This window comes from Eucalyptus grandis, chromosome 4, assembly GCF_016545825.1.
Source record: "Eucalyptus grandis isolate ANBG69807.140 chromosome 4, ASM1654582v1, whole genome shotgun sequence".
Lineage (NCBI taxonomy): Eukaryota > Viridiplantae > Streptophyta > Magnoliopsida > Myrtales > Myrtaceae > Eucalyptus > Eucalyptus grandis.
Window position 1 is genome coordinate 3,367,202 of NC_052615.1, and position 22,181 is coordinate 3,389,382.

Genomic DNA, 22,181 nt, shown 5'->3' on the forward strand with positions numbered 1-22,181 from the left:
CTTTCATCATCCCGACATGTCTCATTCAGCGTTCTTAAACATTGATGTCACTCCATTGAATTGTCTATCTTGACAAATCTCCACATGAAATTGGTGAGTTAAATAGGCAAAACCACTATCGAAATTCTCTTTCCAAAAGAGTTCAACAATTTAAGCATGAGAAGCTTTGAGACTTCAAAAAGGAGAATTTACTACACTCAAAAATGCTCTCATAAGTATGAAAAACATGATTTCAAGCGTTCATTCAAGGAATTGTCCCAGGAAGGGACTGTTTCAGCAATGGGTGCCCTTGGATTGCCCCACACGAATTGATCAATTGAAGCTGAAAATCTGATCTTTGATGAATTCTTGCTTTTGCCCCAAAATCTGTCATGCCCCCAATTTGTCATCTGATGTGCCTTTTCCAAATGCTCTGAAACATGAAGTAAATGAGTTAGAAAATCAAACAGAGCTAACCTAATGCATGCTTTTGGAAATGGCTTCAAAAAATGTTTTTTTTTTTTGAATTTTTTTTTTGGATGAGGAAGTATGAAGAAGCCCAGTCCTCAGAATTCTCCTTGGATGATTTTTTTTTTTTTTATTGTTGGATATCGTCACCGGACTGGTTTGGTGTACCCCGTCATGTCCTCAAATTTGGAACTAAAATTGTAATGGATTACATTATTGGAATGGAAAATGCAAACAAGCAAATCCTAGATACGAAAGCAATAATTGAGGTCTCAGAAAGCAGGAAATCCTTAAAAACTTGAAATCCTAGAAAGCATAAAAAAGACTCCTTTGTAGAAGAGTGTGAAGATGAGAACTTCTTCACTCAGTGACAGCATTTGTGCCTTCGTCATGGTTGGGCAGAGGGTCTTTCTGATTACTGCCGAAAGAGAACGCCTTTGTATCCAAGAGGTCTTGGACCCTATGCTTCAAAACATAGCAATCATCAGTGGAGTGACCAACCTCTCCCATGTGATAGTCACACTTCTCAGAGGGATTATATGCCGGATAATGCTCAGGATTTGGTCGCTTCGGCTCCGTAGAGAGTAATCCCTTCTTTTGGAGGACGGGCAAAACTTTGGATAGGGGTCCAGGAAGAGGTGTGAACTGTCTTCTAACATTACGTCGTCGACCAGAGAACTGATGTCCTCCACCTTGTTGCTCAGTAGAAGTCTTAATTGCTGGAGTGCGATTGGATGTATCACGATTCGGTTGAGAATATGTCACATTAATCTCAGCTTCAAGGTCCTTCTCTTTTTTGGTAGAAAACCTCTTGTTAGATGGCTCAGTAAACCACCCTTCTCTTATCCCCGTCTCAATTTGTTCTCCCACGGGAACAAGTTGGTTGAAGTTTTCGACGTATGTGCTAGCCATCCGGTTACGAAACTCATACGGGAGAGTCTTGACGAACAACTTCATCAATTCTTTATCAGTAGGCTCAGGAGTGATTTGAGCTGTCAGATTTCGCCATCTCACAGCATACTCCTTAAATGATTCACTCATCTTCTTCTCCATCCTCTCAAGATCTTCTCGGGAAGGTGCAATGTCCATATTGAACTTATACTGCTTGAGAAATGCGTCAGCCACTTCATTCTAGGTGTCGAGAAGATTGACATTCTTCATCACATACTAGTTCAGTGCGGGTCCGGTCAAACTCGCATGGAATGATTGGATCATGAGGGGCTCATTCTTGACATGTTGGGCCATGCGTATATGGTACATCTGCAAATGAGCCTTTGGACAAGAAGTGCCATCGTATTTCTCAAACTCTGGCATTTTGAACTTGCTTGGTACCTTGACCTTCTCATAAATTGACAAGTCAAACGAGAGTGAACTCTGTGACTCTTGCAATTGCTTCACTTTCTCTTCCAGCTTTGCGAAGCGTTCATCTTGCTCCGTCTTAGGGATGTTGTCAAGCTTGGCCTTGTCAACAATGACTGGCAATGGGTCATCCTCCAGCTTGGGCATGTCGTCATCACCCACTTGGGCCTTGTTTTCCTGCTTCGGAACTACTATCTCGGGGAGAGCAGGTGTAAGAGTCGGATTTGCTTGTAGGAACTGGATTTGAGTCGTCAGAAGTTGCATAGAGGTAACTAACTGCTGGAGTTGATCTTCCACAGTAGAGATACGATCACGCATTTCAGTTTGATCGGCCATTTCAGCTCTTGATCATGTAACAATAGGCGAACGTGGGGGATCTGTTGTCACCTAGTTTGAATGAAAATATGTAAGCACGAGGTGTAAATAAAGAGTCAATCCATGACAATGATCTAATCACTTTTTTCATTTTTTTTTTTATTCATGAAAAGTTCGTACAAGAAGGGAATTTCCTAAGAGTTAGAAAAATAAACACCTAGCAAGACCAAATTTCCTAAACTAGAAAAAACCAAATTTTGAAACAATAAAGACTCGAATTGAAAACACATTCTCTAAAGTTTTTTTTTTTTTTTTTTTTTTTTTGGTTATTTTCCATGACAATTTCCTCATTTTATTTGTAATTGACAAAGGAATTAAATCAATGATTGACCAAGATTGTCATGGACGGACTAAAAATATGACAAAGTAAGTAAATTGCATAGTATGGGGATAGAAGACTTACCTCACCGAGGAAAGTCAATGGCAATCACATGAGATGTGAGGCTTGATTTCTACTCTAGACAGGCTTAGCAAAGTGAAGTTAACAGGGTGGGATGACTAGTTGCAGTCTCGCATACTGAGTCAAGTCCTCCTAACTCCGGCTCAATCAAGAATGATACCCCAATGCGGCGCAGTCTCGCGGGTAGAGGTAAACATTCTTGACACCAAGAAAAAGCTTTCGGGATTGAGTTGGGCAACCTCTACTACGCGGCCTCGCGGTCGAAGTCGTATCCAACTCAATACCATCCTAAGTGTCCTAGTGCGGCCCAAGTCCGGCGGCAGGTTGTGTGTGCAATAGTGTAAGTGTAAATGCATAGGCATGCACAACAGTTTATATCAAACAACACTTCATATGTGAAAGTAAACCTTACATTCCTATACCTCCCTACAAAACAAAGGTTAGCAAACACTTCCCCTTATACCTCCCATCCTGCAAGAACATTTAACACCTTAAACATTAGAGACGTACCTGGGATCCTCGCTGCCAAACAAAATATTTTTTCAAAAAGAAAATTGGCCTAAGTCCACTAAGAGTTTCAACTCAAGTCCCCAGCGGAGTCGCCAAGCTGTCGCGACCTAAATTTCGGGTGCACCACCTACGGTTTAGGTTAATGGATTGTTAAGCCTAGACTTAACTCGGGCTCTCCCAAGCCCATACCAATTCGCGACTTAAGTTCAAGTTCTTAATATGCAAATGATGTTTATCATGGAGTCGCCACTAATCTATTTTTGGTGGGTCGATTAGAAACCCAAGTAAAGTAATGGAAGAATTACTTCACTCCTACGAACCAGAGATTGTGAGTTCGGGGACTTGGTTACACTAGATTTCTCTAATACCCTTTCGGTACCATTCTTTTATTTTCAAAAATGTTTTTGCAGGAAATTTTGGATTGATTTTAAATCTATTTTCCTAACATGTGATGTGATCATGCGGGTGCGCAATACACCAATTTAACACCCAAGGAAAGCAAATAAAAAAAAATGCGGGGACTTACCTCGTAGCAACGAAAGCATCTGCATTGTTAGATCAGAATTCACATCAACGGATGTAGATATGATTTCTAATAACACGCAATTTCTTTTTTTGTTTTCACTTATTTAATAAAAATCATGCAATATGCAATGCATGCTACTAATCTAACATGGAATAATATGACATGATAATATGGCCTAAACTATATGATGCAAATGCGATGTTTTTGTGTTTTCTTAATAAGCAATAAAATTAATTCTTTTTGGTATTTTCATTAAATTCGAAATGAAAATTGTCCAATAATTAAATGTGCAATCTAAATTAACCAAATGGCCTAATTCTAATGACGAGCAATTTCTAATTAAATGAACCTAGCAATAATTACTAAATGACGTGCATTTCATGAACCTAATTCTACATGACATGCGCATGATTTTTTTAATGAAAATTCGTAATTAAAATTTGCTAAAATATAAAAAAATCTAACTAAAGCGAGACATTATCTATTTTAAGTTAGGATTAGACTAATCTAACTCCTATCTCAACTTAGAAAATTATCTCATCATGCAATTTAATTCAAAAGATTTTATCTAACCTAGATGCCATCTAAACATGCATTTTTTTTTTTAAAAAAGCTATCTATTTTATCATGTAATTTTATCTAGGAAAATCAATTCTAATCTACATGAAATGCAAATGCATTTTTTTTTTTGTATTTTTTTAGATGAATAAAACAATTAAAAGATACCAAATCCTCCATTGTTTCGCTAATAAAATTAATAAATTGATCTTAAGCCTTAAAGATCAAAATATCAATTTTATTCCCACGTGATTAATTATTCCATCTAAAGCCTTATAGATGAAATAAAAAATTATTGTGCGGTTGCGAATTAGGTGGTACGTCCGGGATTTTCAAACATGCATCAAGAACTAATTCAAATAAAGAAACGAAGACATAAAATAACACAACATAAAAGCGAAATATTAAAGATACAATAACATAAAATAAAATGGATCTACCTAATAAAATAAACCTACCTAGTTTGAACTTTTTCCAAATTTGCCTTAATGGGTGGTGTTTTATGGACCACGATGGAGACTTAGACCACGGGTGGGATGGCTCTGTTGCTGCGACGGCGACCGTGGGCGGTGGGCGCGATCGTCGGAGCTCCGGCGAAGGGCAGCAAGCTTGGAGCGGGCAGCGGCTGCCGTGGTGGCGTCGTTCGAAGAGGGGACGGCGGCTGGCGATGCTAGGCGGACTCGAGCGGTTGCTGCAACGGCGTGCAGCGGTGTCGGGCGAGAGGAAAGCGAGGCGGCAAGGGCGGAGCAGCTTGGGGCACCGGGGCGGAAGTGCGGCGCGGGCGAGACGGTGGCTTCACGAGCGCCGGTGTCGCGAGGGACCGAGCGGCGATGGAGAGCAATGGCGTCGGGCAGCGGCGGCTTCACGAGACGGACGGGATGAGGACAGCGGAGCGGCGTCGTGGCCGGGTCGCAGGCGTGCGAAGCGCGGTTGCGAGTGCGGAGGTATTTGGGGGTGCTGCTGGTGTTTGAGCGAAGAGCAGCGTAGGCGCGGGCTGCTGGGCGTCGGCGAGGTGGAGCGGCTTGGGTTGTAGCGTCGGGTTGCTGGTCTTCAGCTCCGGGCAGCGTCGGCGTGGGCTGACGCCGGGTCGCCGGTGGGAGCGTGGCGGAGCGAGGCGGGCGTGGCGGTGTTCGCACGGGGTGACCGGCGTCGCACAGCGAGGGTCGGATTGCTGCACGACCGAGCGAACCTGAGGAGTAGACCCACGGAAGGCTACGGGACCGGGCTGCGAGTCACGGTGGTGGGCGGCCCGTCGGGTGCTCGCGGCTGCGGAAGTGCTGCTTGCGAAGCGGCGGTGGCGGGCGGAGACGGTGGCGCGCTCGGAGACGAACGGGGGCTCAAGCTTTGCTGCAGTTACGGGCGGAGCGAAGCAGCGGTAGAGTCGCTCGGGCGTGCGGTGGCTCGGCCTTCGGTCTGGCAGCTGTGACGGCGGAGGAGCGGTGGAGCGGCGCGGACGCGGCTGCGAAACCAGCGGAAAATCTTGCGAAGGAGAAGAACAGTGGGCGCTTCTCCTTTGCACGTCCCTTCCTTCTATAGGATAGCCGCAACTCTTGACTTGTCTTGTTTATTATTGGCTTCCTCCTTCAACAAATTTCTAGTTTACTTCTCACGACAACCCACACTTGAGAGAGCATATTATATAATATTATATCATGGGCTCATTTTGCTTCTCGGGTTCCTCTAGAATCCGTACGTTCGTCGAATTTGTGCGTGCATGGGCATGCATTAATGAGGAGAGACAACGGACATGCAAGAACTTCCTTCCTCTCTTTTTTTTTTTTTGACTTTCGCTCTTTTGCGTGCTCGGACCCAGTGGAGAGAGACCGTCTTTTTGTGCATGTAATCGACCACGAGCCGCTGCGTCTTGTTGCCTTTTAGTATCGATGCAAATGCGACTATATGAAAGTGCAATTTTACTTTCTTTTTTTTTAGGGGTTAAAGATTAATCCCTAAATTTTCATGCAATTAATTATTAAATGATTAGTCAAAATTTAGGTGTCAACAACGAGTATGCTTCATGTTTCCATATTGTGTAAAGCCTCCTTCCAATTGTGCCTTGGCCTTTGTTGTTATATTCATCTTTTCACCTCCCAGAGTGGAAGAACTGGTTTGAAAATCTAGAGTGTTGGTGGTCGCTAAGGGCTGTTTGGCAACGTGCCAAAATGGTGCGATTCTGATTTTTTGTTCCCAAAATCAGTTTGGGACGAGAATCGCGTTTGGTAAAATTTTTGTTCCCGGGAACAAATTTGTTCCCGGGAACGATTTTGGACAAGATTTGAGAATAAAAAAAAATTTGATTCTACGTCCGAGAATCAGAAAAAGAATCAAAACGTAAAACCCTTGTTCTTCTCTTTCATCATCTCGGTTGCCATCCGCCATTGCCCGCTGCCGTCCGCCACCGCTCGCCGCCGCCCGCCGCCCCCCGCCGGTCGCCGGTTCGCCGCCGGTCGCCGGAGGCTCGCCGAGCCGGGCGAGGTCCAGCGAGCTCGCCGGAGAGCAAGCCGGGCGAGCCTCGCCCAGCCTGCCGGCGAGGCTCGCGGCCACCGGCGAGGCTCGGCCGACGAAGGCCGACCTCACCAAGGGTCGGCGACGCTCCGGTGAGCGTCGCCGGCCCTCGTCGGCCGGTTGCCGGTCCGGCGACCGGCCAAATGAAGAAGAAGAAGAAGAAGAAGAAGAATAGAAAAAAAGGGAAAACAAGAAAAAAAAAAAAAAAAAAAAAGGAAAAAAAGAAAAAAAAAGTAAAAAAGTAAAGAAATTATCTAAAATTTATTTAAAAATCAAAAGAAATTAATTTGGAATAGAATCAATTAATACGGTACCAAACGCAATTCTATTCCAGAATCAAAATTTTAAACGATTCAAATGCGCTTTTTACTCGAATCGGTTCCTGGGAACGAGAATAAAAAATAATCATTTCTAGTCGAATCACCTCCCGGGAAGGAGAATCGTTGCCAAACGCGCCCTAAGGTTCTGTCTAGACTCCTTTGGAGGCCATGGAACTGGCATTTGTAAATTTCATGCCTAGTATCATAACTACTTGTCTTACATCCTCCCTTCGGACATGAGCATGGGCTTGTTCAACCATAGGGAATGGTCAAATTTGAAGCATATCAACCCGTATCTTATCTAGACGATCATCCAACCCATCAAGAAAAATATAATCAAGAAAAATATAGACTCTATCTTCCTATATAGCCAAGTTATACCTCTCTATGTCAGTGGGACATTCCATTGGGATAAGGTGACAAAAGTCAATTTCTCTCTATAAATCTTGAAGACCATTATAATGTGCTTCAATTGGTCCTCTAGCTTGTGTCATTCTAGTCACATGTCTTTTCAAATTATACATTTGAGAGGAGTTAGTTCCATCAAACAAAGTTGTAGAAATCGAATGACATGCCATTTTTGCGATTGGAAAACAAATAAAATTGGGAGCCAAACACCTGAAGTATCACAACTTGGCACGGAGGGATACTTAAATGCCAAAAGTTACAAAAATGATATTTAAGTGTCATTTTTTTTCAAAATGGAACAATTGAGTGCCAAGTCCAGTGAAGGTGGTCGAAAATCCTACATGTCAATTTTTTAATAATATAATTCGCCTACATGGCATGCCAAAGAGCTGAGTCGGCGATGAAGAACCAAAGCGACGTCGTTTTGTCTTTTTAAAATTTTAATATAAATATTAATTAAATTAAAATATTCATACTTATGAAAATAAAATAAAAAATAAACAAAATAAACAAAAGGAGGAGGAGGTAGAAGGTGAGGGCCGAGCCCTTGTCGCTACCTCCCCAATGTTGCTAGAAAATGCTGGTGATGGTGGGGACCGGGGGTCAACGACCCCGCCGACCGGTGGTGAGGGCCCTCGCTGCTGCCAAATTAGGGGTGAGGGTTGCAGCCCTCCCCATGGGGAGGAGGCAGTGAAGGGTTAGCCCTCGTCGCCTACAATGTTCATTTTTTTAAAATAATAAATATATAAATACATTTAGTTTTAAATTTAATTTAATTAATATTTATATTAATTATCTAACTATATTAGCAAAACGATGTCATTTTTGCACTTGTGGAATCACGTCGGTGTGTAAAATGATGTCGTTTTGTACTTATCTAGCCAAAAAATTGCCACGTCAAATTTCGGTTGGAATTTCTCACCGTTGGCACTTAACTGATCTATTTTGCTCCGATTTTAGCACTTAGGTATTCTCTCATGCCAAATTTTGGCACTTCAAGTGTTCTTTTACCAAATAAAATTGCTTATCAAGGTTGGATCCAAGGAATTAATCAACATTCCTTCATAATTGCATTTTCAATTCTCAATCTCCTAAAGGTTGGATCCGTCGGTTGAGGTTGTGGAAAGTCCTCATTGATATATCCCAACTTGTCTTTATCAGAGATATAAAACTCAACTACTTAGGACCATAAGGCATAGTTGGTGCCATCCAACTTAACGCCAATATGTGTAATGGAAGAATCGTTGCTTAACGCCTAGATTGAGTTTGATTTTGGGTCAAGACTTGTGTTATTCGAGTCATTAAATCCTTAAGGATGACAGTTGTAGAAGGACTCTCGCCTTGTTGGTGCACCACTAAATCAATTGTTTTTTATATAGTTTTTGATTAGGTTTGGTTCCTCCCTATTCTAATTTTTGTGTCGAGGTTTGATCATAGCAAAAAACCTTAGGATCTCGACTTCAATACCATGATGAATAGAGATGCTTTTCTCTCTTCAATATCTTTTCTAAATGAGTACAAAATATACATAATTGTACAGAGAAAAAAAACTACCAAAAAAAACTATTCTAGGCTATGCATTATCTTAGGTTAAGAATCTAGTTGATTTTCAAAATAAAGATATTATACAATATAAACTTAGCATCTAATTAGCCCTATAATTTTTCCAATTAATCAAAATTGACAACTCACGCCAACCAGATTTTGTATGTCCTTAGGCTTTGTTGTCCATTAAATACTGGCAAAAATTACGTATTTTCAGTTCTGTTTGAAGTGAAATTATCAGTTTTCTTGTATTCCTATAATATTTCTTGTTCGGAGTCATCATATAATTTGTCTCCTCTTGTAAAAAACTGAATAACAACTTCCAGTGAAATGTATTTTATCGTGGAAGGAATTTCAGTGGAACAGTTTCACAAAGTGTTTGTCAATCCTCTTAAGCTAACCCTCGGGATTTTGTGGATCATCACAAGATGATGAAGTACAACTACAGGGGCAACCCAAAAAGGATGACATGTTTTTCGCAATGCCATGGATATACATTGCTATGTTTATTTCAATAAGGTTTTGTCAAATAAGATCGTTGCATATTCAATTATGTTACTTCTATAACTTTTGAGTTGTCTAAATCTTGGGAAATTGAAAATGTTGAATTTATATGGTATAGGTGTATGGCTATACTAGAAAAGAAGAATTAACGATTATCTCTATAGAGAATTATTCTTCTTTCACTCCATGAACTATTATTTTCTAATAGGAGTCCCTTTTTACATCTCAGATTACGGATATAATGACATTGGAGGGTTTTTAAAAAGTAGCCCTCTTCTATGAATTTTAAAAAATATAGTACACTCGTGTAGACTCAATATACACTCATAACCATATTTATAACCATAAAATCATCAAGAGAAAATAATCTTGCAATAATTTTGAGATTTTTCCAATAACACATGAAAGTATTTGGTTAAGTAAGATGAGCATCCAAGAGTACATTTGCAATTGCGGTTCCAAACAAATGTAAAAGGTAGTCGATTTGGAATTGGATGTTGGGATGCTAATTTTGACCATCAATCAATCAAGGAAAAATATAAAAAGAAGTTGGCTTGCCGTAAGAGTTATAATTGCAACACATATGATAATACTAATTTTCATCATCAAATATGCTTGACTTAGATGTTCTTTATGTGCCAATAGATTATTAGAGATTATTCTATGGCTTGATGGAATTGTGTAATTATTGTTGACACCTAAATTTCAGAGGCCTATTAGCAAATTAGGGATTGACTCTACCCTATCAAAAAGAATTTTCATTAGATTACATAGCATGTAGGCATTAGGATAATCTACATCAATATTGCTAAATTTTACTAATTTTTTAATAAAAATAATAAAAGAATAACAAAACAACAAATAATTAATAAATAGGAGCCGGCCTGGCCCGGCCTACTCCCCCTCTCCTTTTCTTCCTTCCCGCCCGAGCCAGGCCCATTCTCCTTATTTCTTCCTCGGCCTGGCCCCTCCTTCCTCCCCTCCGGCCATTCACACGTGCGACTAGGGACGGCGAAAGCAACTGCCGGTTAAAAGGGAAGAATGGGCGGCGAAGTGACGGGTCAAGCTGTAAATTCGGGGAGGAGCTCAATGCCGCAATTCTGTCCAAGGCAGAGGACAGACTGGCGGCAGAGTAGAGAGCAAGGGGAGGACCGCCGGTGTAGGCCAAGGACCGGCCGGCGCGGCGCACGGGAGACCAGAGGGCAAAGGGCCTCCGCCTTGGAACGTTCAACAAGTCGAACTGTGGAGAAGTACCATAAAAGAGGAAGAGAGAGAGAGAGAGAGAGAGAGAGAGAGAGAGTATTAGACGCACGACCAAGAGAAAAATGAGGAGGCCAAGAGAAGAAGACAAAAAGGTTCGTTCCCGGCTGAGCGTCATTCGACCGCCTTCGACACAAACCGGCGCCCTAGTCAGCACCACCGAGCCCGCAGATTTCCCCTTCCTCACGGCGTTCGATTTCTGGCGAGTGGATCTGTCGGTTCGATCCGCCGTCTTCCCGAGGATCCCGACTTGGCAACACAGGGACAGCCGGCTATAGCTCGATGTCTTCTTCTCGATCCGTGCACACCGCGTGTTTGAGGGAATGCTCGAACCAAAACCGGTCGCTTTATCGGTCTCGGATTCCGGATTGTTCCAAGGATCCGTAGATGCACTTTGTCCTGTACAACATTTTTTTTACTGATGGCTGAATACATTTCTTTAGCCAGGTTTTATATCTACAAAGTTTGAATAGCCCTGGATTTTCGACGTCGTTTTGCCTCTTGCTCAGATATTTCTTTAGCCAGATTCGAAAGTCGTTTCCCGATTTCGTTTGGGGGGTCTCGGTCATGACCGCTTGATGGCGGAATCTGTATCATGCGATATACTGATGTGTTAGTCTAATGATGAGCCTTGATTTGTTGAAGTCCTCATGCGGTCGTCTTGCATTTTGGTGTGTTCTATCTGGGTTTGTCGTGGGGTAGTGGAAACGCAAGGAGACGTTGAAGGGCTTAGGGAAATAGAGAAGAAAACAGAAAAATAGGAAGTGGGCTTGAGCTTTGTGTTAGTAAATCTGGGTTGGGCTTAGATTAATTGAATTTGGACTCGGAGACCGCTTCTTTCAGTCCAGTTGGTATTACTAGCCCAGGCCTTCCAAGCCCAGGCTAGATCCACATTCGGACTTAGCCCAGTCCGAGTCCCTATTTTCCGGATTAAAACTTAATTTAGAAAAAGATTAAAAAATTCCGAAATTTTTTATTTTATTTTTAAAGTTAGAAAAAAGCTTAAAAATTAGTTTTTGAATAGTTTTCTCTTAAAAATTGGGAAAGTGCTCAAAAAAAAATAAAATATTATGCTCAAAATTGAATAAGCCCTCAAAGCTTTACAATAGGGATTGAATATTCATGGAAACAAATGTTGGCTTGTTGATTGCACATTTCCATTGTTTCGATTGTGTCATTTTGATACATGGGTTGTTGTTTCCTTAGCCTCCTTAGGAATTGAATCTTAAAACTCATGAATGGTATAAAATGCATGGCACTAGTTGATTAATTAGGGTAATCGAGTTCCTCAACCCTAAATTTTTCTGTATGTAGCAATAAAATCATTCTCTCGTTACTTTACATGAATATCTAATCGGTCTACTATAAATTGGGACTCTTAGATAAAAAATAACTTTGCATGTTAGTTGCAAATTGGGGCTCCAGCGAGGGGGAAGATCGCCGGCTAGGGTTCCGGCGAGGGGGCGTCGCGGGGGGATAGCTGCGCGGCGAGGAGCTCTGGCGTCTGGATCTCGGCTTGGCAGCGGCAGCGACTTCGCGGGCAGAGGAGGGGCGACGGAGCAGGAGCGCGGATCGCGGATCGTGGGTCGTCGGGCCGCGGGTTTCGAACGGTGGGGCGCTGCAGGGACGGCAGGGACGGCGTCGGATCTGGATCGGCTGCTGTGGGGATCTCAGATCTGCAGGCGGCGAGCGGAGGCGGTGTCGGGGCGGCGCGAGCTTCGGGTTGCAGCTCCGGCAACAGATCGACAGGGCGGCGGCGCTGCTCGCGGGGGCTGGCGGACGCGGTGGAGGCGGATCGGTGGTGGTGCGCCCGCGGCGGCGCGGGGGCAGCGGTCGGCGACTGCAACTGGCGAAGGTCGGCGGCTCGGCCGCCGGTGCGGTCAAAAGGGGGGAGTCGCCGGGGAGATGCGGCGCCGGCAAGGCCGGGGGGAACCCTCGGGAAGATGAACAGTCCCGATTAGGGTTTTCCCCTTTTTTTCTCTCTTTTTTTTCGTTTTTTGTCTCTCTCTCTCCTCACTCACTTTTCACCTTTTGCTTTTTCGTGTACTTTTTACCGAAGACCAAAAAGAACCCCCCAACTTAATTTGCGCACCATCATCCCACTGTACCGCACCCTGGCAGCCCAGGGGAAGGCACCGCAGTAGTCAGGTGGGGAATGCGGCCAGGGCCCCAATGGGGCCGGTATATTTTTCGAGGTCCGGTTCCCGACCTCTATCCTATTTTTTCAAGACGTCCTTTTAACGTCATGCTTAGGATGTTGTGCACCATGTCTTTTATAGGTGAAAAAAATGTATCTTTGCAATATATTCTTTTTTTATTTTGTTTGCACATGATACCCCTAAATATACCGTTGAAATATACACAACTCACACAATATTTCCCTTTTGTGTTTTTCACATATTCTATCCAAAATTTTCATTTTTGCTCGAAAATACATCCTTTGGTGTATATTGCCTAAAAACTTGAACGGAATATGTGAAAAATCTTCCCTTCACCGGCGGCCTAAAATAAAATAAAACAAAATGAAAATAAAATGCTTCTAAACTATATGCCATGTGTTTTTTTTTTTTTAAATCAACTCCAAAAATTTAGGTGTCAACAAATCTATTTGCCAAATCTTAGGTAGGTTACCCGAGGTTAAGTCGCCACAATTATTAGATTAGAACTTTTGCACACTGTATTATTAAGTCTATATATATATATATATATATATATATATATATATATATATATATATATATATTTTTTTTTTTTTTTTTTTTTTTGCACTAGGCCTTTAAGTCTTTTTTGTTTTAATTTGTATTGGCCCATCCATTTAAAATAATGATGAAAGCCCTGTAACATGGCATTAAGTTGCGCACAATTGCCATTCTAGCACCACAAGTGCCATCAGATGTGGTTGTCAAACACCTAAAATAATATGACAAAAAATATCCATCTTTTTGAAAAATTCAAAGATGCATTACTCAAAGGTAAACTACAAGAAAAACTATCAGAAAAAAGCATCCAACTAAGACACACCTAGGATGTCTTTGCGTTTGACTATAATTTTAGCCTTAGCACGGACCAACAAAATCTGGTGATTACTTTAATATTTCTCCGATAATTCCGTAATTTTTTTTTTTTCAATCTCTTGTTGAGAGATGCTTTCTTGAAATACTCCGGAGAAAACAAATGCTAAGTTCAAATCACCCTTAAAAACTAATTAAAAGTATAAATTTTCTCTTTTTGTTAATTTTATTCATGATTATTTGGTGGAACATAATTGCAACTGGTTCTTTACGCTGTCATTCTGAGATATTACTTAAAATCACGGTCAATTACTACAAAATAAATTTTCTAAGCCTTTTTTTTTCCTTGAAAAATTGTGTAAGCCTTTAATTTGTAAACCTAGGCAGAAATTAAAAAAAAAGTTCCATTGACGATAAGAGAGGTTAGGTATTCCTTGCTAATTAGTGTCTTTCATCACGGTTTTTAGGTATCAAACTTATAACGCAGTTCAAGTTCTTTCATCTTAAATGGAAGATAGTGTGTCTTGCGGTTAATGTTGTAAAAGTCATTTTTAATCTTTCTATAAAAAAAAAAAAAAAAAAAAAGCAAGTAATTTCCCTTTCTCGATCTTATGATCGTCTCACAGGTTTGAATAAGATCTTTTTGTTCTTATTGAATTAACTTAGATAATGTAGTTCTAAGAGTCCAATAGGTTTGACTATCACCCTTTATCATATTTATCAATAATCTTATCATGGTTGGAATGCGTGGCATTTTCTTTTTTAGTTTTGAATTTGTTTGTCTTTCCCACTCTCTTTGCAGATTTATTATTCAACCTCAAATTAGATTATATGAACTATAAATTAAGGAAAAGTAAGGTAAAATGAGATTGTCCTTTTTTGCCATCATGTCAAATTAAGATCAAATAATGAAAAAGATAAAAATGAGTGAAGGTGTATATTTTTCTGGCCTATTTTTGTCTTTTTAACCAACAATTATTATCTTTTTTTTTTCTGGAAATGAAAATTATATTAAGATTAACTGCTATATAATTAGGGAAAAGCAAAGACTAAAAGTGAATGGAGATTTTTATTTGGAATAAGAGTGAATTGGAATAAGATTATGAAAGAAAAAAGGTATAAAGGATTGAATAGATTTTGTGACCTATTATTGTATGAAGGGAAAAATGAAAAGCAAGAAAAGATAAAGGGAAGAGAGATTATTATAACCTCAAAATCAACATAAGATAGGTCCACTTCAATGCACAACTTTACATATAGTATATTAGATTCTCACACTTGAACTAGCCCAAATGCTTGCACAAACATAAGTCCATAGCAAATGGCAACACAACACATATTCAAAGCACACAATCAACACTGAAAGTCCTTATGGGCAATTACCACACGTTGCTTTAGGAATAAAGGACCAAATGCAGGAAGATACTGAATTCAACCAAGAAAGACAGCTTGACGTCGCATCTTGGCTCACTGGAATCTTAGCCGAGGGACCGATTGTTACAATCACTTAAATGTTTTCTGCAACCATCGAGCTCTGGTTAATTGGGGCTAGTTGCTGATCCACTTCACCCATTGTTGGCCTCTTCCTACTGCTTTGGTTCAAGCACTTCACTGCAATCTTTGCAACCGTTTCTACTTGGTTGATTTCATCTTCACTAGCGGCCTCAAAATTTATGACATTGGAGAGAGTCCCTTTCTTCACGGAAAGGATGAAATGAGGGATAATATTGATTGGATCTCCAAACTCATCAGTAACAGAAGTTGTAGGCTCCTTTTCCGTGAGCAACTCCATGAGGACAGCTCCAAAGCTGTATACATCACTCTTAATTGTTAGCTTACCAGTGGTTAAATATTCCGGATCAATGTAGCCTAAGGTGCCTCCTATTTCGGTAGCTACGATATGACTATGCTCCGGTGACATAAGTACCGAAGTTCCAAAATCAGATATTTTCACCGAGTAATTTTGATCCAAAAGTATATTCGCCGACTTGATGTTGCCATGAATGATTTCGTCGAAATGCATTTCCTTGAGTGCAACAGCAGCTTCAACAGCTATTCTAAGCCGGTTTTTCCACGAGCTCAAGATGGTCGACACTTTCGGATGGATGTGTTTGAAGAGAGTACCATTCAAAATGTATTCATAGACTAGCAAGGGTATTCTAGTCTCCAAACATATGCCATGGAGCTTCACCACATTTTTGCGGTTTTTTAGTATCACGATTTTAAGTTTATCTTGGAATTTGTTCTTCATTAGAGGCTTGTGCACATCTTTAGGCTTCTTGACAACGATCTCCATGTCCACTGCTATTCTCCCTCTATAGACAGAACCAAAACCACCCTCTCCCAGCTTCTTGCTTTCATCATAGTTGTTGGTTGCTTTTGCTAGCTCTGCCTCCGTAAAGATTCGAACTGTTGGATGTTTCAAGAGCTTTCCTCCATTTTTTCTAAAGTTTATCTTTCTAATTCTCCACTTCCATGTGATCGAGGCTGAAACACCAGCATATATGCAAACGATAGGTGCAAGAATCACTGCCAAAAAATATATTTTACTAGATTATTGATTCAAGCATGTAATCCTCATATGCTTCACATACTTCATTGAAAAAGATTAATTTCGAACATATATATATATATATATATATATATATATATATATTTATAAACATCACCATTGATTTGGATGGTCAGTCAATCTTTCAATTATAACTACCCAATTTAACGGTATTTAACGGTGATAGAAATTGTTTTGTTGACAAATGAGTTGCACATATTACATACTATGTAACAATCCTTATGAAAGCCCTTGCTTGAAATTTGACATGTGTCATTATAAAGTGAATAAGCAATCAAATGAACTCAATTTAATATATATTACCAGCATCTTCTATAACTTCTATAACGTCTTTCCTTGATTATAATGAAGAAGGTTTGTAATAAAAGAGAATGAGAAGGCATTCAGCTCACATTGTTTAAGATCTTTCCATCTACTAATGGTATCAAAACTTGGGGGGATTGTTTAACCAATTATGCACCTTATAGTTATCACGCTTAAAGGTTTTTATCTGTCCATTCTATTGGTGGAGACTCTAATTGATGTGTTGCAAACATATATATCATTACCCAAATTTATATTTAGTTGAGTTGACACGTGGATAATTTGTATGATATGTAACTCACCAATTAAAAGCACGCTTGAAAGACATTTCCTCTAATTAGAGACGAAAGAAAATGTAACCATTTATAATTTACAGATTGACTATTAGTCTAATACTAGTTTTAACTAGGGATGGGCACGGGGAGGGGTTGGGATGAGGATCACGTTCCTCATCCCCACCCCTTAGAATGAAATGCCTCCGTCCCATGCGAGGCACTGCCAGAATTTCTTTTCCTTCTAAAAAAGATATAAACCGTTTTCTAGATAACAATTTGACATTTTTCTTATTTTTATAAAAAGGAATGGCCTCATGGGTGAATTTTTCAAGAAAGGAGTGGCCTCGGGGATTGCTTTTATATGGTCAAACAAATTCCAATCTTAACAAATTAGCCGGTTTGAGACAATGTGAAGATGAAATATTTGAAATATAATTGTGCCACATCACTTGTCTAAAGAACTCGCCAAGCTTGCATCTCCTATAAAAAGCAAGATTGATAAGGAGAAGATATTGTCTTTAAGGATTTATTATTATTTCATATTTTTAAAATAAATTATTGTCATAAAATTAAAGAAATAAATAAATATACTCGTACATATAAATATTTATATATTCTTCTTCAAAGTGTACGTGGGGCGGATTCGCCAAGTTTTTCACGCACATACATATATAATGACAGTATCTTTAAATATGTAGAATAAATAAAAAATCTTTTTATATCCTAAGAAAAACTAATACATTCACTGCTTTTTGGGCCAATATTTTTTGTCTCACTTGGGCCATCGCGTCCATCTAATTCTCAAGAGCGACTGTCACTTCAGCAACTCACAAGAGGAGCTGAGAAAGTTCGGAAATAAATCATCGTTTAGACTCAAGAGTCACTAGGCTCTTCCCGTGCTGCTTTTTTGGCCAATATTTTCACAGTTAAGATTTTAAGGAAGCTCAACCGCTTTGCGTTCTTCAACAATCACCTTCATATGTCATTGGTTAATTCGGTGCTCCAGTTTTCCTTTTTCTTTGTCTAGTCCAAATTTGTGCTCACTTTCACTTTAAATTTTAGGGTTTTTTTTTCCTCGTGAAATCTGCAGGCCTAGCTGTTCTTTTTGGCCCAAAATTTGCAGGTTTGGGTTGAGGAGGATTTTCATTTAGGTCTGCTGTGTATCCTCCCACGCACGTAGTTTCAAAGTGATAGCTTCAGAAGAAACAGAAAACAAAAAAGGGCGAGGAGGGAAGTTAAAAAGAAAAAAAAAAACAAAGAAAAGATGTAAATAGCTTTAGCCTAGGACTGAATAGGGACACCTAGCAGCCTGTGGCTCATTACTTGTGTTATTGGGGATTACACCAACTAATATAATAATCTTTAAAACATATAAACCTACTACAAAATCAAGAATGGATAGAATATCAACATTAGGTAAATGATGAGGAGATAGACTTACTTGCAACAACTATATTGCGACGATTATCAACGACCTCACATGTGTAGTTCCCGGGCAGATTCTTGCACTTTCCACGACATGAGTGTTTCTGTGGGTCCTCGCACTCATTGATGTCTACATTATGCAGAAGACAAATTGAACATTTATCTTGTTTAATGGCAAAAACAAATTGAACAAGGTGGTGCGTGCATTATTAGACGGGCAATGCTATCCCATTCAAGTTTTGGTCATAGTTCTTTCCCTACCCTTTGTCTCTCTCCCGTGGAATTCGACCTCAACAATGGCATCGTTCTTTGCCATCGATGGAGATCATTGCTGCCTCGAACTCTATGTACGTGACCCCATTGAGGGCACAAGAGCTCGGAAAGGATCTACATACAAAACTTGTAGAAATCGAGCTTTTGCAGTGATGCATGAACCCCACGTTGCAAGAGCAAGGCGAGGGGCTGCTGTTTCCATATCATTTACCTAGAAATGAGAAGATTGATCTTTACAAGCATGAGTGAGGTGGGTGCTGATACGTATACCTACTACTATATACGATGGGCTCATCGGATCCTTTTATTTAGATGCATTTTAGTACGTGTACTAGGTTTAGTGAATATATAATTAAGAGGGTGGTGGCACAGAGTTTAAAGGAGAAGGGAAGATCGTTGTTGAAACGTGGGGATAGAGTCGCTAGAAATACACGCTGACGTCCTAGCATGGTGGCAACAGCCTTGACTTATTCTATTAGGCAAAAAGTCAAAAACTGGGGAGAAACACTTGTCCAAGTTTGAATTCATTTGATCGGGCTTATCACAATTGTTGATCATGTGAATCTCACATTCCACATGCTCAATACTAGATATAGATTTAGGTCCTAGAAAGATCACTTAAACTTATATAGACCTCCCATTAAAATTATATTTGGTGGTACACATCAAAACACGCTCTCCCTTCCCTCTATCACTTTCCAAAGAACTCACCATCCGCTTGGCCACCACCAAGGGCCAGCAATGCAACTAACATTATTGAGCCATGGGCTCATCGTCTCCTTGTTGAGATTAATATTAGGTGAGTTAAGGCCACTTCCTCGAGAAAATATTATGTACGCAAGTGATACCACGGCAGATTTGCAATGGTGACACGTGCCAACTTTGAGGCCCACCATCAGAAATTTTGAAATGGGATTTGCTAGTATAATAATCTTTGGACTACTATGACAACATCATGTTGTGAATCGCAAATTCTTGAAGAAGTGGTCCTTACAATAATTTCTAATTATTTGTAATTTATTTTTTATGACCTAAAACAAGCTGTTATTCTCATGGTAGGTTAAGGACAATCACATAAACATTTTGTATTTGAAATTATCTTTCTTCCATCTGTCTCTCTCTTCTCTTTTGCACTTGGTTTCTCTTCTTATTCATAGTTTCTTCCCTTTTTTCCCTTTTCTTTCCCTTTGGCCCGTGGCCGATAGTCGGCCATCCAACCACAAGCAAGTGTCGCTTTCACCAGAGTCGACAAGGGTTGGACCCTAGCAGGAAGGGCAAGGGTCGCCCTCACCTTGACAGCATCGCCATATCTAGAAGCTGTGAAGGGAGGCAACGACATCGGAGCTACTGGAGACCTCGAGGATGCAGGGATTGACAGAAAGCCTGGGCTTGTGGACAAAGGGGGGCTTGGGCTTGTTCTTAGACCCGGGGGACGGCGGATGACCAGTGGAGGGAGGCGACGTCATCCAAGCTATAAGCGACCTTTAGGATGTAAGGGCTGAGGGAGAGCTTAGGGTCGCAGGTGATGACGACTGGGGACATGGGCTAGTTTTTGGACCTAAAGGTGGCCGCCGGGGGCAGCGGACGACCTCATTGGTGGAGCCGTCGCTGGAGGGGGATCGGTGGACGAGACGATGGTGGAGGCAATGGACGAGGCAGAGGCGGCGGCGAGAGAGAGTAGATCGTGAGTCGAGAAGGGGAGTGAGAGAGCAAAGCGTCGTTGGGGAAGGAGAGAGCAGAGAGCGTCATGTGACACGGAGAGAGACAATTTCAAAATTTCTGACAGTGGACCCAAAGGATGACACGTGTCATTCATTTAATGGACCATTGTAAATCTGAGCTGGTATTCTAACATTTTCTCCCACTTCCCCATCACCAGCACGCCCGCATCATTGCCACGTCGCTCTTTATGAAATGTTGCATCAGTTTTGTCTTCTTCATAGGAGACTTATAGATATGGTCTCCTCCGTCAAAGGAAGAGACTAGCAAGCATATCTCATCTCCTTCATTGCGAGGAGACATTCGGGGGGACTTTTCAATGCTGAGATGTACAAGACAGACTCGGGAGAGAGAGAGAAAGTCGTCATAGTCGTTGCTCGGAGTGGTGGAGGCACTTTGTTGTCATCTCCGAAGTGGAGTAGCTGTTGCCGTGGAGGAGCGGGAGTGTGTTTTGGTATGGTAGAGAGAGACGGCTGTGGGGTCCGACGCTCATGAAGGCCGACGCTAGGCTCACCTAAGGTGGTGGGCGAATGATGTGGCGGCGGCAATGTCGTGAGAGTGGAGAGAGAGAGAGAGAGAGAGAGAGAGAGAGAGAGAGAGAGAGGAGGGAGGGAGGGAGGTAAAATTCAAACGGCGCCTCACTAAATGGGTAAACTGGATGGGAACCATGCATAAATTAGTTATCCACACAGTTCATTCAGAGGCGATAATGCATGAGTCACATATGTTAATTACCTTGACACCCGCGGGAGAGATTATAGGGATTCCCCTCGTACCCAGGCTTGCAAAAGCAACGGTAACCCGGTCCATCCGCGAACTCGTTACAGTGAGTGCTGTTGTTGACACAGGCGTAGCTCGACTGGTTCGACTTGGCCTGTGCGCAAGTGACGTCCCATCCGATCATCCAGTCCAGAACAAGGTCCGACCTCTTGCCCAAATCATTGAAGGTCGGGAGTCTCTCGCTGGAGACATTGAATGACTCTCTGTCCCCCACGAAGGCCACTCCACAGGGGTTGAATGAAAATACATTCTTGCGGTTGTTGAAGGAGCCGATTCTAATTTGGAGCTTGTCGAGCCCCCTCAGAATGGATGCTTGACAGCAACCGATACCAGAGCAAGTGGTCTCGTACGCCAAGTCAACGTCCTCGTTGCAGGAGGAACTGCAGCCGCCCTGGGAAATATTATCTTTGTTGGCCGCCGCGGTCATGTTCATGTCCGCGAAGGTGTCACAACCGAGGACTGTGAGGGCGTTCCGGGTGGCCGAGAATCTGTACTGTGAATATGAAGATAGATCGATGTACAGATTTTTGCTTGTGTTTAATGGCGAGCCAGACTCGTTGTAGCAGTCGTTTAGTTCGGGGAGTCTGATGACCATGGTCGAGTCGCTGACTGAGATCCTGCGTATCGAATAATTCCCCAACAGTAGTCGACCACCTCTCCCTTCGGTCTTATTGCAATGGAGCAAAAACTCTTCGGACCTCACGCACTGGCGTTCGAGCCCGAAGGGATAAGGTATGGGCATGCTCCCACACCTGCGTGCACAATGTCCAGCCACGGTGGGAGCGCCGCCTTGTCGCAACCACCAGGCTACAGCCACCAGTAGAAGATGCCGCACTATCTTCATTTCCAAAAAACTCTCCCAGACTCTCTCTCCCCCTCTCTCCTTTTCGGGACCTTTGTGCTTCTGGTCCTTGTTCACAGAGTGGGATTCAAGTATGAGCTGCTCACCCCAACCAATTATATTGGGAAATGATTGTATGATAGTTTTTAATGTACTATGAGAATAATAATCTATTTTGGATGACAAAAAATTAATTCACAAATAATTATAAATTATTACGGGACTCATTTTTTTACAAATTTATGGCTCATAATAGACTGTTATT

General features: G+C 41.4%; 2 protein-coding genes across 2 annotated transcripts; both read right to left on the minus strand.

The window, feature by feature from the left end:
* Positions 1-4,675: 4,675 nt before the first annotated feature.
* On the minus strand, positions 4,676-12,812 carry LOC120292940 (mediator of DNA damage checkpoint protein 1-like). Its single transcript, XM_039311503.1, has 5 exons — positions 12,772-12,812; positions 12,251-12,651; positions 10,857-11,116; positions 5,397-5,634; positions 4,676-5,346 (listed from the first exon to the last, which is right to left on the minus strand). The coding sequence occupies exons 1-5, from the start codon at positions 12,810-12,812 to the stop codon at positions 4,676-4,678; spliced, it is 1,611 nt and encodes a 536-aa protein (XP_039167437.1).
* Positions 12,813-15,235: 2,423 nt separating this feature from the next.
* Positions 15,236-21,919, minus strand: LOC104442488 (wall-associated receptor kinase 2-like). Its single transcript, XM_039311505.1, has 3 exons — positions 21,031-21,919; positions 18,320-18,433; positions 15,236-16,215 (listed from the first exon to the last, which is right to left on the minus strand). The coding sequence occupies exons 1-3, from the start codon at positions 21,917-21,919 to the stop codon at positions 15,236-15,238; spliced, it is 1,983 nt and encodes a 660-aa protein (XP_039167439.1).
* Positions 21,920-22,181: the final 262 nt, after the last annotated feature.

Bases quoted from the DNA above. Each gene is read 5' to 3' on its own strand.
- LOC120292940 (XM_039311503.1), bottom strand. From the start codon at position 12,812: ATGGTGCGCAAATTAAGTTGGGGGGTTCTTTTTGGTCTTCG. The intron at 5,635-10,856 runs GTTTGTGTCGAA...CTGGTTTCGCAG, and splicing joins TGGTGCTGACTAGGGCGCCG to CCGCGTCCGCGCCGCTCCAC. The intron at 5,347-5,396 runs GTCCCGTAGCCT...TCGGTCGTGCAG, and splicing joins CCACCGTGACTCGCAGCCCG to CAATCCGACCCTCGCTGTGC.
- LOC104442488 (XM_039311505.1), bottom strand. From the start codon at position 21,919: ATGAAGATAGTGCGGCATCTTCTACTGGTGGCTGTAGCCTGGTGGTTG. The intron at 18,434-21,030 runs GTAATTAACATA...TGCATAATGTAG, and splicing joins TCTCTCCCGCGGGTGTCAAG to ACATCAATGAGTGCGAGGAC. The intron at 16,216-18,319 runs GTAAGTCTATCT...CTGGTGTTTCAG, and splicing joins TCGCAATATAGTTGTTGCAA to CCTCGATCACATGGAAGTGG.